The 19,644-nt window shown below is 39.8% G+C and overlaps 1 protein-coding gene across 3 annotated transcripts in view; it reads right to left on the reverse strand.

Annotated features, from left to right (window-relative positions):
• The window catches only part of bckdhb (branched chain keto acid dehydrogenase E1 subunit beta), a 284,897-nt gene that overhangs the window by 172,162 nt on the left and 93,091 nt on the right, over window positions 1–19,644 (reverse strand). For all 3 annotated transcript variants that reach the window (XM_043686955.1, XM_043686954.1, XM_043686956.1), the window contains one exon: window positions 9,158–9,255. In XM_043686955.1, coding sequence (XP_043542890.1) covers window positions 9,158–9,255 — 98 coding nt within the window. The remainder of the gene's footprint in view (window positions 1–9,157; window positions 9,256–19,644) is intronic.

A 19,644-nucleotide genomic window follows, 5' to 3' on the forward strand; every position in this document is an offset into this window, starting at 1 on the left:
TTTGCTTTCCCAAAATGCAGCACCTCGCATTTATCTGAATTAAACTCCATCTGCCACTTCTCAGCCCATTGGCCCATCTGGTCAAGATCCTATTGTAATCTGAGGTGACCCTCTTCGCTGTCCATTACACCTCCAATGTTGGTGTCATCTGCAAACGTGCTAACTGTACCTCTTATGCTCGCATCCAAATCATTTATGTAAATGACAAAAAGTAGATGGCCCAGCAACGATCTTTGTGGCACTCCACTGGTCACAGGCCTCCAGTCTGAAAAACAACCCTCCACCACCACCTGCTACTTTTGAGCCAGTTCTGTATCCAAATGGCTAGTTCTCCCTGTATTCCATGAGATCTAACCTTGCTAATCAGTATCCCATGGGGAACCTTGTCGAACACCTTACTGAACTCCATATCGATCACATCTACTGCTCTGCCCTCATCAATCTTCATTGTTACTTCTTCAAAAAACTCAAACAAGTTTGTTAGACATGATTTCACACGCACAAAGCCATGTTGACTATCCCAAACCAGTCCTTGCCTTTCCAAATACATGTTCATCCTGCCCCTCAGGATTCCCTCCAACAACTTGCCCACTACTGAGGTCAGGCTCACTGGTCTATAGTTCCCTGGCTTGTCTTTACCGCTTGTCTTCTTAAACAGTGGCACCACGTTTGCCAATCTCCAGTCTTCCGGCGCCTCACCTGTGACAATCAGTGATACAAATATCTCAGAAAGAGGCCCAGTATTCACTTCTCCAGCTTCCCACAGAGTTCTCAGGTACACCTGATTTTGTTGCTTGAAAACCTCTGCTATTTTTAAACAAAGTGAGCATGTGAAGTCAATGTGGTAGAGGAATGATGGAATTTAATAGATTTTTCTGCAGCATACAATATCTCCACCAAACAGAATCTGTTTAATCAGAATCTCTACTGACTGAAATAAACAATACATATGACCAAAACTGTAATAATGTCTCCGAGTTATTTCTCCAGCAAAATGTAGTGATTGGAGGATAGATACATGACACAAAATTGCACGTCTGATATGAATCATATTGATTCTCAGAAGTACATTCTCCAGGTAAGACTGATGGTGCCACTAGTCATCACCTTCATTCTGCCCTGAATTTATGGTGTCACTATAAGCTGCCATTTTTAAACACTGCTCAATGCGTCAAAAAAAAACCCTCTTCATCGTCCAACAGAGATTAAATAATTTTCTAATATAATGAAGAAAGATACCTTACCCAACCAAATATCTTATTGATAAAGATCTCGGAGAAGTTTTCTCACTGATATGAATGTGTATAGCTTTTAAAACTACACTACTCAAAGCAACTGTGTAAAAGGGCCAACAAATCAAGACATAGTGGTCATTAACAACAATTTTAGCACCTAAAATCATACACATTAATTATCTTTGACCTCTAAATGCAGCACTCAAGATGGATATTCGCATGTAGCGTCTTCACTATGTTGGTCCTCTAGGGACTATTTCAACCTACTTCCAAACCTATGCTATGCAGTAGTGGTAGCACCACGGCCTCTGCAGAAGGTCCAGGTTTGCCTTAGGATGGTGATGGCCACTGGGAGTGTTTCTCTCTGACCAGGCTTAAAAAGCATTTCAAAGTCCACCTTTTTCAATTGTGCATTTCAATTGTTCAACTTTCCCAACACACTTATTCCTACACACAATCACTTATAGGAAATTGCCACTTGGCTTTTTGTTAAACTGTTCATAACAAGGACAGCACGGTGGCTCAGTGGCTAGCACTGCTGCCTCACAGACCAGGGTCTCAGGTTCAATTCCATCCTCGGGCAACTGTCCGTGTGGAGTTTGTACATTCTCCCTGTGTCTGCGTGGGTTTCCTCCAGGTGCTCCGGTTTTCTCCCACAGTCCAAAGATGTGCAGGGCAGGTGAATTGACCATGCTTAACTGCATAGGTTAGGTGCGTTAGTCAGAGGAAAATGGGTCTGGGTGGGTTACTCTTCAGAGGGTCGGTGTGGGCTTGTTGGGCCGAACGGCCTGTTTCCTCACTGTAGGGAATCTAATCTAACCCTATGTAAATATAGCCTGTTACATTTTAATTCCAAGAATGGCTCAGTATTATTCTGTGGGCACAGAAACAAACACTTCTGGAAATGTAATTAAACATTTGAAGCTGTGGTTAAGTATCCCCTGATATAATATAGTTTGAGTCATAATCAAGAGCTTGATGAACTGCAGATTGGCTCAATAGAAAGTAAACTTTTAGAAACATATGTCATAAAACAAGGGCGAGTAAGATATGGATATTAAGAGCCACAATACCTCCCACTTTCTCCCTGCCCCCCCCCAAAAAATCCTAAGGAATTTGATTTTTACAATATATCCATTCTTAGACTGTTAAAATAGTGGTGTTTACACTAGCAATTAGTACATAATACTAGCAATGAATCTTTCAATTTCTATCACAAAAGTGTCATAAACATTTTGAGGTAATTGCAAAGTTTTTTTTGAGAATGTAAACTGGAAACATCACCACATTGAAAAAACATTCATACGGCTTTAACAGGTGTATTTTGTCCCTTTTTTCAGAAGAAAGGTTGAGACAGAGGCTGGAATCGAACCCGGGTCTCTGGCACTGGAAGGCAACAGTGCTAACCACTGAGCCACCATGCCACCTGTTGAGCCATCACCTGTAATGAGTTTATTATTTCGAGTATCTTGATCGAGTTACAGATAAGCCATTTTTTTTTGTCTATTTGTTAACTATAGTGTATGAATAAATGGTTATTTGTTTCAAGCCTGAGATTGTGACCAATCGAATTGCATCCAGAATGCAATGCTTTATAAAATAAGAAAACCTTAAGGTCTTGGCTAACTCCTTGACATATTTTGAAATGATTTGGTCTGGGTATAGAGTCACTGAATCCTACAGCACAGAAACAGACCCTTCAGTCCAACCAGTCCATGCTGACCATAATCCCAAACTAAACTAGTCCCACCAGCCTGGGCTTAGCTCATATCCCTCCAAACCTTTCCTATTCAAGTACTTATCCAAATATCTTTTAAACATTGTAAATGTACCGGCAATCACCAGTTCCCCTGGAAATTCATTCCTCACAGAAACTCTGCCTAAATAAATTCCCATCATGTCTTTTTTATATCTTTCTCCTCTCACCTTAAAAATATACACTCTAATCTTGAAATGTCCCATCTTAGGGAAAGACACCTGCCATTCACTTTATCTAAACCCCTCATGACTGTATAAACCTTGATAAGGTCACCCCTCAACCTCCTATGCTCCAGTGAAAGACGTCCCAGCCTATCCAGCCTCTCTTTTTAACTCAAACCCTCCTTTCCCAACAACATTCTGGTAAATCTCTTCTGAACCCTCTCCAGCCTAATAATATTTGGGCGGCACGATGGCACAGTGGTTAGCATTGCTGCCTCACAGTGCCAGAGACCCGGGTTCAATTCCCGCCTCAGGCGACTGACTGTGTGGAGTTTGCACGTTCTCCTCGTGTCTGCGTGGGTTTCCTCCGGGTGCTCCGGTTTCCTCCCACAGTCCAAAGATGTGCAGGTCAGGTGAATTGGCCATGCTAAATTGTCCGTATTGTTAGGTAAGGGGTAAATGTAGGGGTATGGGTGGTTTGCGCTTCGGCGGGTCGGTGTGGACTTGTTGGGCCGAAGGGCCTGTTTCCATACTGTAAAGTAATCTAATCTAATCTAATTCTTCCTAAATCCTGGTGACAAGGAATGGACACTTCACTCCAGAAGATGCTTCATCAACATCCTATACAACCTCAACATAATGTCCCAATTCCTATACTCAAGAATCTGAGCAATGAAGACAAGTGTGTTAAACGTCTTCTTAACCACCCTGTTTCTCTGTTCAACACCACTACTCACTGTCCTATGGTTAACTGTAAAAGTCCTGCCCTTGTTTGTTTTACTAAAACGCAACACCTTGCATTTATCCAATTGAAATTCCATCTGACACTCTTCAGCCCATTGGCCTAGTCGATCAAGGTCCTTAACACCATCAAATACCTTAATCAGTGCAATCACAATACAAAGGAACACAAGTTAATTTGAAAACTTCAGATCTAGATAAGTTAAATACATTGTTAAGTGCAAGAATTTTTAAACATAACATTTTTAAGCAAGGTTAAAAATCAACAACTCCACATTATAGTCCAAAAGGTTTTTGGAAGCACTAGCTTTTGGAGCACTGCTCCTTTGAAGGAGCAGTGTTCCGAAAGCTAGTGCTTCCAAATAAACCTACTGGATTATAATCCAATAGGTTTATTTGGAAGCACTAGCTTTGATTGTGTGATTTTTAACTTTGTACACCCCAGTTTAACACCAGGATCTCCAAATAATTTTTAAGCAAGCAGGTTAGAACAAAGAATGAAATACATAAAAGATGCCAATGACAAACTGACAAAATAAGTATCAGATCAGACATGAGCTCAGTGAATGGTGGAACTGACCTGATGGATTGAATGGCCTACTTCTGTTTCTATTTTTATGGTCTTATCCTGGGACAAAAAGTGTACATCAGAACTGAAAATGATCATTTATTCATTTTGTAGCAGGAAACTACATATTAAACTAATACTACACACTAAGGATGGAAGATATGAATTTGGGATCACCAAGATACTAATAATGCACACTAAGGATGGAAAATATGAATTCAGGATCACCAAGATAATTGACCTATTAAAATTTTCAACAACCATCAAAATTTGAAATCAACAATTCAAAAATATTGCAGATATTAAAGAGAATGGAGAAATGCAATCCAATTCACAAACAAGCCAGATGTCAGTATTAAAATATATAATAGCAAAGCAAAACTTTACTACACAAAAAACAATATTACTAAATAGAAACAATTTTTAAAAAATAGAGTCCGACAGCTGTTTTTTTGTTTGCTATTCAAAATGACAAACAAATATATCCCAATCCTGTAAAGTAAGGTCATGTGCATAACCCAGGCAATCCTATTAGAGTCAGAGAGGTACAGCATGTAAACAAACCCTTCAGTCCAACTCATCCATGCCGACCAAATTAATCTAGCCCCACTTGCCAGCATTTGGCCCATATGCCTCTAAATCCTTGCTTTTAAATATTGTACCAGCCTCCACCATTTCCTGTGGCAGCTCATTCCGTATACACACCACCCTCTGAGTGAAAAGGGACCCTTTTAAATCTTTCCCCTCTCACCTTAAAACTATGCTCTCTAGTTTTGGACTTCCCCCAATCCAGAGGAAAGACCTTAGCCATTCACCCTATCCATGCCCCTCATAATTTTATAAACCTCTATAAGGTCATCCCTCAGCTCCGATGCTCCAAGGAAAAAAGGTCCCAGCCTAATCAGCCTCGCCCTAAAGTCCAAACCCTGCAAACCTGGCAACATCATTGTACATCTTTCCTGAGCCCTTTCAAGTTTCACAACATTCTTTCTATAACAGGGAGTCCAGATTTGCATGTAGTATTCCAATAGTGGCCAAACCAATCTCCTGTACAGCCACAGCATGACCTCCCAACTCCTATACTCAATGCACTGACCAATAAAGGTGAGCGTACCAAAAACCTTCTTCATTATCCTGTCTACTTGGGACTCCACTTTCAAGGAACAATGAACCTGCACTCCAAGGTCTCTTTATTCAGCAACACTCTCCAGGACCTTACCTGATTTGCCTTTCCAAAATTCTGCACTTCATATTTATCTCAATTAAACTCCATCTGCCACTCCTCGGCCCATTGGCCCATCTGATCAAGGTCCCATTATACTCGAAGGTAACCTTCTTCGTTGTTCACTACACCTCTAATTTGTTGTGTCATCTATAAACTTACAAACCATACTTCCTATGTTCTCACCCAAACCCTTTATATAAATGATGATTATTATTACATTTTATCAGAAAGAAGATCACAACAATTTGAAGCTAGTGTGGATTTATGGAGTCCAGTTCTGTTCAATTAGACTGGTTCTCGTTCTTGATTCTGAAACTTAATAGGTAAGTTTAATTATGTAAATATTTGATCTTTCAGATAAGGTAATTCACAAGAGTCTTCAGAAAAAACCACAGCTCTCAGAAATTAATCGTAAATTATAAATTTTTGAAACAGTGAGACAAAAATAACTAGGAACTAATCTTCTACAATATTATTTTTAATTAAGCATCAGCAATTAGGAATATCACTTTTGTAACCTCTGTTGTTCGTGTTAAGTAATGAGATTCCCAAGAACACTGCAAACAGATCATGTAAATTTGCAAATTATACAAATCATTGTAGGCATACTAGAATTTTTTATTTTATAGCTCAAAGACATCTATAAAGACTTAGTCATAGGGTAAATGGAAAGTAGATTATATTTAATGTGGAGAACTGCAATGTTCTGCGTACCAATGAAAGATCAAAAACAATTTAATGGAACAATGAAAGCAAAAACAACTTTTTAAACATGCTAAATCTATGTGTGATGGTTGTGTCATTTGAAATATTATTGCCCTGTAAGACAATGTCTGCCAAGATGAGTAGAATATTAGTTTATGAACTATTCACAAATCCAAGACATTGCAAAGGTTACTGCTAGTTTATAAAATATTAGTGAAATGATAAATGCATTTTCAAAGGGACATTACAAAGCACAGTTCAAAAGAGCAGCAGGAATGATTCATATTTTTTGAATCAGTAACAATAGAAAGGTTAACTGAAACATCATGTGTCAAGAACATCCCACATAGCTACTGCAATGATGCTTTCACAGGAAGCACCAATGAAGTATTTTTGACTACACACAGAGGTTCTTATTGTCCAGATGATAGCATTGAAAAAATACTGACAAAGGATGCCTCTATCTTAACAACTGTCTATGTTCAACAGCTACAATGTCAACTAAAAGCAATGCAGCTCCAAAAAATTACAATGTCCAAGTGAGAGTCCATAGAGAGTTTGCCAATGTCTTTTAGAGTCATTAGAGCCCTTAACTTTGGAGACACTGGCTCCTTACAGTCTGCAATGAGACATCGCCTTAATCACAATGTATATTATATAATTGCATTAAGCTATTCATCAATGCTCTATTTGCCATAACTAAAATGTCTATCACCTATCATGAGAAGGTGTTGAGTAGCTTAGGCTTGTAATCATTTGGGTTTAGAAAAATGAGAGGAAATCTTACTGATACATATATTATTTCTTGAAGGTTTGAAAGGATAGATGTGGAAAGGCTTTTTCCCACTGTGAGACAGTCTAGAACCCAGAGACTATAATTTCAGAAAAAAGGTAGTCCTTTTAAGACAGGGATGAGGAGGAATTTCTTCCCTCAGTGAGTAGTGAATCTGTCTACCACAGAGGACCTTTGAGCCTGAGTCATTAAGCATATTCAAGGCTGAGACAGACAGATGTTTAATGAGTAAGGGAATCAAGGGAATAAGACAGCAAAATAGAGTCATAGAGATGTACAGCACAGAAACAGACCCTTCAGTCCAACTTGTCCATGCCACTCAGATATCCTCGGTTAGAGAAAGTGAAGACTGCAGATGCTGGAGATCAGAGTCGAGAGTGTGGTGCTGAAAAAGCATAGCAGATCCGGCAGCATCCGAGGAGCATACGAATTGACGTTTCAGGCAAAAGTCCTTCATCAGGAACGCTCATTCCTGATTAAGGCTTATGCCCGAAACGTTGATTCTCCTGCTGCTCAGATGCTGCCTAACTTGCTGTGCTTTTACAGTACCACACTCTTGACTCAGATATCCTAGATAAATCAAGTCCCAATTGTCACCATTTGACCCATAAGCCACTAAACCCTTTCTATTCATATACCCATCTGTCTGCCTTTTAAATGATGTGATTGTACCTGTATCCACCATTTCCTCTGGCAGACAGTAAGGTTACACTTTAAAAAGTTGAGGAACATCACATCAGTCATGAACTCAGGGAGTAGCAGAGCAGATGTGATGGGTTGAGTGACCTATTGCTGCTCCTATGTCTTGTGGTCTGATGTGGAGCATGGAATTGGAACATACATCCATGTACTTGATTAAGTAAAATTACTTATTTTACTCCTATAAAATTTGAAGATTGAGATCCATTTGAATATCCATCTGGATACAGATTCACACATCACTCTTCTCAAACTGAGTGATATCAAGGGCAGAGCAAAGGCACCAAGATGCATTATTTTTCACAGGCGGATATTAAACAGGAGAGATCAATTTCACAAAACGTCAGAATTAATACAGTACAGGAGGTAAACATTTAACTCACTGTGTCTGCACTGACTTTCCATGTAAATAAGTACCATTCTCCTACCTTTTCCCCAAACCCTGTACAATGTTTCTACTCAAATAACGATCCAATACTTGTAATCAAACTGTCACCACTACACTGCCAGGTAGTGAATTCCAGATCTATTTTCTAAGAAATGAACACTTGCTCACATCACATCGACTTATTTTGCAAATTACTTTAAATCTGTGCCGTCTCATTCTCAATTCTTTTCGGAAGAGTGTTACAAAAGAGCCTTCATATTCAATATTTTCTGAAGGATTTAATTTTTGAAGGATTGTGGAAAGTTGAATTTATTCAAAAACTTTGTGGAAAGACCTGGAATGGTTTAAAGGATACTGTGAAGATTAACTTTTCACTAAATAAAGCTTCCTAAGAATTACATGACTTTTTTTTTTCACATGACTGGTGATCACTGTCCAAATACCATGTGATGTTGAAGACTTTTATCTAATATCCTCTTAAAGGAAATCACTGGTAAATTTCCAGTCTATCGTCATTAATGAAATTTCTCAACCCAGAACTTCCAGCTTTATTTCTATATTTTCTACTTAAAACTAACAGGTTTCTTAGATAAGTTCAGTGTAACGTCTTTGCTCTTGTATTGTCTGCCCTGGTTAATAAAGTCTAGAATACTGCATACTTTAGAAGATGCTCTATTCTTCTGTCCTGCCACCTGAAAGACTTATACACATACACATCCATGTCTCCCTGCTTCTTCAGAATAGTTAGTTAACAAATTAATTAACATAACATGTACTGTACTCCATCTCTGCTTTTCAAAGCCACTTTATTTTAACTTGATTTTATGTCAAATACAGAACACCATCTATCTTGCTTCAGAATACAATATGCACAAATACTGACCTGAGTTCCCCAGGCAACAAGGGTAACATCATTTCCCTCCTCGAGAACCTCTGCTTGCGAAAGAGGGATTTGATAAGCTTCTACAGGAACTTGCTCCACTGAGTAAATGTAGATAAATAAAATAAAATAAATATATTAATTTGTATATTATCATACAAACAGAAAATACTGTAAATACTCGCACTTCACAGGTCACAGATCTGAAATGTTAACTCTTGTTTCACTCTACTGGTCCCACTTGATCTATTGAGTATCTCCAGAATTTTGTTCTTACTTCAGATTTCCAGCCTTCACAGCTTCTAGCATTCACAATATTTCAGATTCTATTAGTTTGTGTACTGTTCACTAGTATGATTAGCACTTTATAATGAAGTTCACTTTTACAAAAGCATTCAAAGAAAGTACTTTTTCCTAATAAACAAAAACATTTTATAAGTGCATTAATAGAAATTTTTAAACAATCATATGTTCCATAAGAATAAGAACCTCCCTCATCTGGAATACATGTTACCAAGTCACTCCTGGATTCCGGAACTGTCTGTGTACAGAAATGACATCTCACACAAAAGTAATACAGTCAACTCTGACATAACACGATAGTTCCATTCTCGTGCGATCTTGCATTATAAGAAAAATGCACAATAGCCACACCATTTAAACTTATGGGACCAGAATCACATTATAGCCAATACAGATAAGGAAATTTTGTGTTCTACAAATAACGGTCTAAAGTTTTCAACTGCGTTAAAGTTAACTCACGTTGAAGAAACACACATTACAGCAGAAATGACTGTACATCTGTAAATTTTGATCACTGAAGCAACAAGAATGCATGTAACCCAAAACTGACTGCATCACCTTTTTGTTTGAGTAAATCCTCATAATTAAGATGAGAATTTCTTTCCTGGTTCTCAAAATATCTACAGTTACATATAAATACAGGTTCTAGTCGCCAGGGAAATAGGGATTAAGAGAACATTCCATCAAGGATATCCATTCCATCCGAAAGCGACTTCTTGAAAGAAACATTCAAGCAAGGTCACCGGGATTTCATTTGTGATAAAATCTCTCTCTGTCTGATGCTATCTCAGGATGACCCTGAGGTATTTACAATTTTTATTTAAAAAGCCTCCACAAATATAGAAGTGTTAACAGTACATAGGCACTAGATTCACTGCTAAGTGTTCTCCACAACCTTTCTTTGTGCAAATTAAATTACATTTTCTGTAAATACATTCCAAGTAAACTGAAATTGTATTGTTATTCTAGAGAACGCACTGCACAGCAATTTTACTTTCTGTTGATTCAGTTAACAAAAATCAAAACAATTCAGAAGAACAAAAAGATAAGCTATATACAATACTGCATAAACAATAATTCATATTGCAAACTGATTGGTCAGCTATGCAGAATGAACAATTTTGTCACATTGCATCCATACATGAGTTCGCCAACTGGCAGATTTAGCTCTGAAAATGTGGCAGGTGAAAAGTTCCATGACTTGTACTCCTCTCAGAGACAGCACAAGTTGCTTTCCAACAATGCTCCTCACTGGATTGAGAAATTGGCAGAAAGTGAGGATGGGCTGACAGCCATTGTACAATTGGCTCCAGATGTTTCAGACATTGGATTACCCTCTGTTAAGAAAAGCCAGGCTACAAGCATCTCAACACGGTTGCTACCATAATTGCTCTTTCTACATTTGCAGGTTTTTAATCAGCCTCAGAGTGACCTGTTGTCAAACAGAAGGATTAGAACAAACGCATCATATAAGGAGAATTATGAGCATAGGTGATGGAAAACTGGGATACACATGAGGAAACATTCATTTTATTTTAATCACTGATTACATTTTGTGTGATTAGATTAGATTACATTACAGTGTAGAAACAGGCCCTTCGGCCCAACAAGTCCACACCGACCCGCCGAAGCGAAACCCACCCATACCCCTACATTTACCCCTTACCTAACACTACGGGCAATTTTAGCATGGCCAATTCACCTGACCCTGCACATCTTTTGGATGAAAAAAAAAGTCCACACCGACCCGCCGAAGCGAAACCCACCCATACCCCTACATTTACCCCTTACCTAACACTACGGGCAATTTTAGCATGGCCAATTCACCTGACCCTGCACATCTTTTGGACTGTGGGAGGAAACCGGAGCACCCGGAGGAAACCCACGCAGACACGGGGAGAACGTGCAAACTCCACACAGTCAGTCGCCTGAGGCGAGAATTGAACCCGGGTCTCCGGCGCTGTGAGGCAGCAGTGCTAACCACTGTGCCACCGTGCCGCCCACAATGTTGGATGTTGGTAAGATTCTTGCTAGAGCTATAGAACAATACCAAGACAAATCAATTTGAATGGATGGAATGTGTGCTGCTGGCTCCACAAGAAGCAGAATTTGAAGAAGCTTATCGTTAATTGCATGGTGCAAAGTTATCATTTACTGGAAATGAATGTTTCAATCAACATCAGAGCTAAGTTAAAAACAGCAACGGTTGGAGAAACTCAGCAGGTCCAGCAGCATCTGTGAACAGAGAAACAGAGTTAACATTTCTTTGAAACTCACTGCTAAATCATTGTTCACCTACACTTCAAGAATGCCATTGGTTTCTTGATATGAATTTGGATCACACAATGATGCAGCACAAAACATATTACAGTCACTTCAGTCCTGGTGTACAGAATCAGCCCTCCGAAGTAGTCCAAACAGCAAAAACAACAGTTTACATTTAGATCATGTCTTTAATAAAATAAAGAATGCAGGACACTTTATACCAATGTTAAGAAGTCAAAACTTCATGTCAACCAACAAAAGCCAATATTAAGGTGAGTGGAAACAAACATGGTCAAAGATTTTGGTATTAACACACAGTAAAATGGCGAGGGAGGTAAAGAGGTTCAAATAATTGCTAAATGAGTTCCATTTGCAAATATAAGTTCCTGATATACACAGTAGATGCTTGTTTGCTTCATAAGAACAGAAGAATTAGAAGCAGGAGTAGGCAACACAGACCACTGAGCCTGCTCCACCATTTAATGTGATAATGGCTGATCTCATCTCAGCCTCTGTTCCACTTGCCTACTTGACTTTTCAACTCATTACTAATTAAAAATCAGACTATCTCTGGATATGTAGGAAGATGCTACCCTGACAAAAGTGGTGGCACACCTGTGAACATGAGCAGACGCCCTCTTTTGCTGTGGCATTTTTGAAGATTAAAAGTGCAGGTAGTGCCTTGGTGTTCCTGATAGTGCCTGGCAGAACAGCCTGCAGCACAGTGCCTCACCAACGTATTCTACTAACAAAAACACATCATATTGCTATCTCAGCTCTCAAGATGCAAGCAAGAAAAAATACAGTTATTTGAAGGTTTCAATGTTCGGGTCATTTGGAGCAGCCAAACAGAATTCCTTCTATATAAAGCCAAAAGAAATGCAGATGCTATAAATCAGGAACAAAAACAGAATTTGCTGGAAAAGCTCAGCAGGTCTGGCAGCATATGTGGAGACAAATCAGATTTAATGTTTCAGGCCCTCAGAACTGTTCTGAAGAAGGGTCACAGGACCCAAAATGTTAACGCTGATTTTTCTTCACAAATGTTGCCAGACCTGCTGAGCTTTTCCAACAACTTCTGTTTTTGTTCCAGAATTCCTTCCAGCTTCCTTTTCTGCATTTAAGACAATATAAAGCTATTGACTATTGTGACTTGAGAGCATTTCCCATTGCTGCCAAATTTAACACTTCACAAACATTGAAAGATGACCAAAACTGACTATCAAAAAAGAACAGAAATTACAATTAAGTCACAACAATGGAGACTACAGCAAATCACTTTGCTGGGAAATTCAGCTTTGCCAGAAGTCATTTTATACTTTTTAGGTAAAGGTTCTAAACAGATAAGCGTGGCCTACTGATGAAAAACACTCTGCGAAATCAGGTGAAAGAAGAATGCAATTTATGAGATCAGCAATACAATTTTGCAACACAAGTATATTCTTTTCTCATATTTACTCATGAGATTTTGTCATCAATTGAAGAAAAATTTATCTCCACAATATGTTAATCGTCACCATGGAAGTTAGCAAACATTAGCACTCTCACATTATCTGTCATCTAGAATTTTGCAAATAATCTATTTGCTAAGAGATTACATAGTAGATCTGTGGTGGTAATGATATTAAACATCAAGAGGATGTGACTAGAGTCTCTTATTGGAGGATGATAATTGCGTGGCGCTATGAGATGCAAATAGAACTCATCATTTATCAGTTAACTATCATATTATCCATGCCTTTTTACAATCTGGCACAGACTGCTCCATTATCTGAGGAAATGAGAATGCAGTTGCATTGCATACCACTGCAACAGTCAGCAACCAGTATGAATTCTTCTCACAACATAGGGCATGTCATTGATAAAGCAACTGATTTGAGTTGGACTGCTCTGAAGAACTTCCACAGAATGGTGTGGGGTCGAGATGACTGATCTCCAACAATCATAAACATCTTCCCAGGTTTTACCTCTAGCTCCTCCATCAAGTTTAATGGAATTCTGCCTTGGTGCCAATGGCAGTCACTTACATCTCTGGAATTCAACTCGTGCATTCTTGGACTAAGGCTAGTTAAATTTATGGTATGCTGAGGATGGTACTGCTGAGACACAAAGTGAGCACTGTTGAGCAGGTTAGTGATACGTAAATACCAAGTTGGTGGTCATGTGGTCATTTTGTTGATGATTATGAATAGAATTATGAAGAGTCCTACTAGGCCCAAAGTGTTAACTCTGCTTTTCTATCCATAGATTCTGCCAGAGTTGCTGTGTTTTTCTGTATTTGTCTCAGAATCTACAGTATTTTGCTTTTAATATATTATTATGATGAATAGTTTGATGGGATAGAAAGCAATTTGCCTTCCTTTTTTCAAATTTCACAGGTAATTGATGCTAGTGCCGTAGCTGTACTGGAATATCTTGACTGAATAGAACACAAGTCTTCAGCACTACTGCCGGGATGTTGAAGGGACCAGTATAGCACTGAAGGTGATGTTACATGGAGTAAGTATTAATCAAATGGCCAAAGACTGGAAGCTGTGATGCAGGGAATCTCAGGAGAATCATCAAACTTAAGAATCATCCACTCTGCACTTCTGTTTTTTATATCATGCCGTGTTCCGCAGACATTCACAATGGGAACTTCTTTTTCATTTTTATTCATTTTCTTATCAGATCCTTCTTTTTTAAAAAATGGGATGGCACTTATTGTTGATTTTGAATTGCTCAGAGGGCAGCTGAGAGTCAATCACATTGCTTTAGATCTGGAGTCATATATAAATGTGTCTGACCAGTTAAGGAGGACATTAGTTAACCAGCTGGAGTTTCATGATAATCAATGGTGGTCACAGGGTCACCATTAGGGCAGCATTTAATTGAATTCAGATTCGGTATCTGCCATATTAGGATTCGAACTCATGTCTTCAGAATATTAAACAAAAACAAAGTCTTGGAGAACCTCAGCACAACTGGCAGCCACAGTCAAGAGAAAAACAGAGTTAACGCTTTGAGTCCAGTGACCCTTCACCAGGATTTTCAGATCTCCTGCATCCACAGCTCTTTGTTTTGTTTTTCCTCACAATATCAGTGAGAGGTTCTGGATTGCCACTCTCAGGTCATTACCACTGCCACTATACTACTGCCTCGTCTGAGATGTACAGGAAGCAGTCTCCTCCTATTAAACTAAAACAAAGAGCTGCGGACCCTGGAGATCTGGAAATAGACAAGCAGAAATTGCTGGAGAAATTCAGTGGGTCTGGTCTGGTGGTATCTGTAGGTCCAGTTCTGATGAAGAGTCACTAAACTCAAAATGTTAATTCTGCTTTATTCCCACAGATGCTGTCAGACCTGCTGAGTTCAGCCAGCAATGTTTGCTTTTGTTTCAGATCTCCTCCTTTTTCTCATTTAATTGTCTATCACTACTCACAGCTGAATGGAACAAGACTGCAGAGATGTGACCCAAACCATTAGTCACGGAATCAAACAACTCTATCCAATGCTGCATCCATTTTATTAGCACACTGCATCTTCATTATAGTGAAGAACAGAATAGTGGTGGTAGCATTGGAATATACGTTTACCTGCAAATAATTGGCTCAGTCAGCGATGTCGAAGGAGGCCTGTCAGAATATAGTAAACCAAGATTGATACTGAGATGCTTACAGACAATTCTCGGCACTGCACAAAATGTCCAAAATGCTGGAACATTTAAAAAAATTGCTTTCAAACATTTTTAGAAAGTACTGGAAAATTAATGCGTCCTAGTGGGAAGGAGGGATAGGATGTCAGTCATTGAAGGAAAGCACCTGGAAATGTGGAGAGGTACCGTCTCAACTTGTAATTCATCCCAATGGTTTTTCCAGCATCAGCCTTATAGTATGAATTCTGGCAGGCTCATGGTGGTGATTTGTCTAGGGTCTGATTGAGTGCTTTCAGAGGGAAAAGGATGAGAAAGAAAAAGGATGGCTGCTACAAGGCTCATCACACACAAATCTGGGTCAGCAGTTGCAGCGTCTAGCAGAATCGCCCCAAAAGACTGGCATGGATCTAGATATAGGTGTGAACCCTGTAGTGCAAATTACTGCTTGACTTCCACTGAATCCTAACTCAATGGGAAAATCCTAATATAGGCAAATATTATTTTAATGCCTTCATCAATGCTGAAACAAGATTGATTTCAGAAATTATATTAAACATGACTTTTTTATATTATTTCTTAAGCTGAACATATTAATCTTAAAAGTTATCAATTAAAAAACTGAACTTTACAAAGCATTACCTTATTTACTCGCAACTCAACTATTTGTCATTCTAAATGCATACAATACTGCCACCACCTGTTAACAGTAGGAATAGTCTCTGGAAAGCAGAGTTTATTGTAAATTTCAGTCAAAAAACTGTGGCGCTGGAAAAGCACAGCAGGTCAGGCAGCATCCCAGAATGAGGAGAATCGACATTTTAAGCATAAGCTCTTCATAAGAAATGTGGGGTGAACGGTGGGGGCAAGGGGGCTGAGAGAAAAATGGGAGCGAGGTGCGGCTGGGGGGCGTGTAGCTAGGAATGCAACAGGCAGATGAAGGTGAGGTGATGGTGATAGATCAGAGAAGGAGGGTGGAGTGGATAGGTTGGAAGGAAGATGGACAGGTAGGATAGTTCAAGAGAGTGGTGCCAAGTTGGAGGGTTGGATCTGGGATAAGGTGGGGGGGAGGGGAAATGAGGAAACTGGTGAAATTGACATTGATTCCGTTTGTTTGGAGGGTCCCAAGGCCAAAGATGAGGTGTTATTCCTCCAGTTGTTAGGTGGCTAGGATTTGGCAATGGAGACGGCCCCGGACTTGCATGTCCTTGGCAGAGTGGGAGAGGGAGTTGAAGTGGTCGGCCACAGGGCGTTGGGGTTGTTTAGAGCTTGACCCAGAGATGTTGTCCCACATTGAGATGTACTGGAGGTTATTGTTAAACACATGGAAGGGAAAATTGCAGTCATTGAAATAGGAGGCCATCTGGGATGTTCTGGAGTGGAAATGATCCTCCTGGGAGCAGATGCGGCGGAAGCGGAGGAATTGAGACTAAGGGATAGCGTTTTTACAGGACAGGGTGGGTGTGAGGGAGCTGTAGTCCAGGCAACTGTGGGAGTCAGTGGGTTTGAAGTAGATGTTTGCGTTGAGCTGGTCGCTGGAAATGGAGATGGAGAGGTCTAGCAAGTGTAGGGAGGTGTCTGAGTTAGTCCAGATGAACTTGAGGTCAGGGTAGAAAGGGTTCATGAAGTTGATTAACTGTTCAACCTACCCGTGGGAGCACGAGGTGGCACCAATACAGTCATCAGCATAGCTGAGGTAAAGGTGGAGAATAGTGCCGGTATAGCTGTGGATGATGGACTGTTCCATGCATCCGACAAAGAGGCAGGCATAACTCAGGCCCTTACTTTCAATTCCTCTATCTCTGACGCATCTGCTCCCAAGAGGATCAATTCCATTCCAGTACATCCAAGGTGGCATCCTACTTCAAGGACCGCAATTTCTCCTCCCACATGGTCCAGAATGCCCTCCAGCGCATCTTCTTCACCCTTCACCCTTCAACCCCACCCCTCCAATTTCAACAAGGATAGAACCTCCCCGGTCCTCACTTTCCACCCCACCAATCTCCAGATACAACGCATTACCCTCTGCCATTTCTGCCACCTACAGTCAGACCCTATCACCAGAGATATACTTCCTTCCCCAACCCTTTGAGCACTCCACAGAGAACATTCTCTGCGCGACTCCCTCATTAGGTCCACGCCAACGCCAGCCCCACCAACCCACCTTCCACTCCTGGCATCTTCCCTTACCACCGCAAGAGGTGCAAAACCTGCTCCCACAACTCCCCCCTCACCTCCACCCAAGGCCTCAAAGGATCCTTCTACATCCAGCAGAAATTTTCTTGCACATCCAAACACCTCATCTTCTACATCAGTTTCTCTCGATGTGGCCTCCTCTACATCGGGGAGACAGGACACCAACTTGGAACATTTCAGAGAACATCTGTGGGGACATACGCACTAAACAACCCGACCAGCCTGTGGCCGTCCACTTCAACTCCACCCTCCTCTCCGACCCATCACCTACATCCCCCCCCTCCTTCATCTACCTGTCGCATTCCTCGCTACCTTCCCACCAGCCCCAGTATTACTTTCTTTCACCTTGTTTATATGCACACGAAAGGATAAAGATCCCTTAGCTTTTAAGAGGAGCATCCTACTCCATGTAGAAAAATAATGAGCTCTTATTTTATTGAATAGAATTTATTCTACAATATTTTATTGTAGAATTCTACAGAAGGTACTGTGATATCCCAGCCTATTAATATATTAGCTGGGTATATTGAAAGCAATTAATATATTATCAACTATAAACATATGGCATTGTATGTACTTTGCATTTAGTGCTCCCACCTATTGGTTTACATAAGTCACACTCTGAATATTATATTTCCATGAACAGGCCTTGCAAATTAGAATCTGAAACCAATTAGCATTGGGTCAATCTGTAGGTGTAGATCAACTAAAATAGTTCAACTACCAAAAAATTGAGACTCTTCATGTATTTTAAAGCCATGTGGTGAGAACTGGCATGGTTCCTGCAGATCTATAAAACTTATATTTATGAGTCAGAGGAACAGAATGTACCACTTCAAGACTGTAACTGTTAAAGCTAAGGAAAATACTTACTCAGGCGCAACAGTAACCAACCCACCAGTAGCAGCTTTAATTTCACACTGAGTTGGAACATATTTCACAGTAGCCTGGACACTAAATATTTTGAAATGCCGACACATTCACAGTTCTATCAAAATCATCTCTTAGCATTAAATATCAGTTCTTATATAAATCAGTTTTCTCAATTTCCAGGAAGTCATCCATTTTATCCCGTCCTGTAATAACCAATTTATAGTGCTGAAATGCTTCTAGTTGAAATTGTGCCACAACATGGTGCAGCCAACAACTTTTTAGATTCTTCAATTTATTCTCAAGGACCTACAACAACATCTGAATCGTATATACATCACATGCAAGTCACAAAATAAATCACCACATCCAAGCTCCATGCCAAGTCCCCTCCTAAAAAAACTAAAACCTTACATTGACATACATTGCTGTTCATTCAGTGTTGCTTGAATTTCACGTTACACCACTGTGGGAGCAACTATAAGAGTACTGCAGAAGTTCAAGAAGTGTCACCATTGGTAGTGCTGTGCAATACATGCAGCTTTAGCAGCATTACTCAAATCCTGAAGAACAGTTATTTGTCTTTCTGCATTTATGCAGACATATATATATATATGAGAGATCTATATATATGCACGCGCACACACACATACATATACATGCATATACATGCATCAAGCCACATAAATCCTCATACATGTGCATGCAAGCATACACACATACACATGTGCATATGCACATGTACTCAAATACATATTTTGTATAACAAAACAGAAATTGCAGGAGAAACTCAGGTCTGGCAGCATCTGTGGACAGAAAGCTGAGTTAACGTTTCAAATGCAGTGACTCTTCTTCAGAACTGAAGTAGTATTCATCACAAGTCTTTTTTTTAGATCACTGCTGAACTGTGCATTATCCTTTGATACTTTTATCCAAATATTTATCAGTCCCAACCCAGGATAGAGCAGAAAGATCAAGGCTAGCCCTCAAAAGTCTATAGAGAGCTGGCAGAGGGGGCAGACTTTACAACGGAGGCACCATCTTCCCTCTCAGATGGATATAAAAGATCTAATTATACAGTTTCAAAAAGGAGAGTTGCCCTGACTGTTCTTTTTCTGCCAATATTTATCAGTCAGCATCACAGAACAGATTATCTTATTATTATTATATTGCTGTTTGTGCAAGCTTGAAAATTGGCTGCTGCTTTTTCTCACATTACAGTGGA

The sequence above is a fragment of the Chiloscyllium plagiosum genome, chromosome 3 (assembly GCF_004010195.1).
Source record: "Chiloscyllium plagiosum isolate BGI_BamShark_2017 chromosome 3, ASM401019v2, whole genome shotgun sequence".
NCBI classification, from domain to species: Eukaryota; Metazoa; Chordata; class Chondrichthyes; order Orectolobiformes; family Hemiscylliidae; genus Chiloscyllium; species Chiloscyllium plagiosum.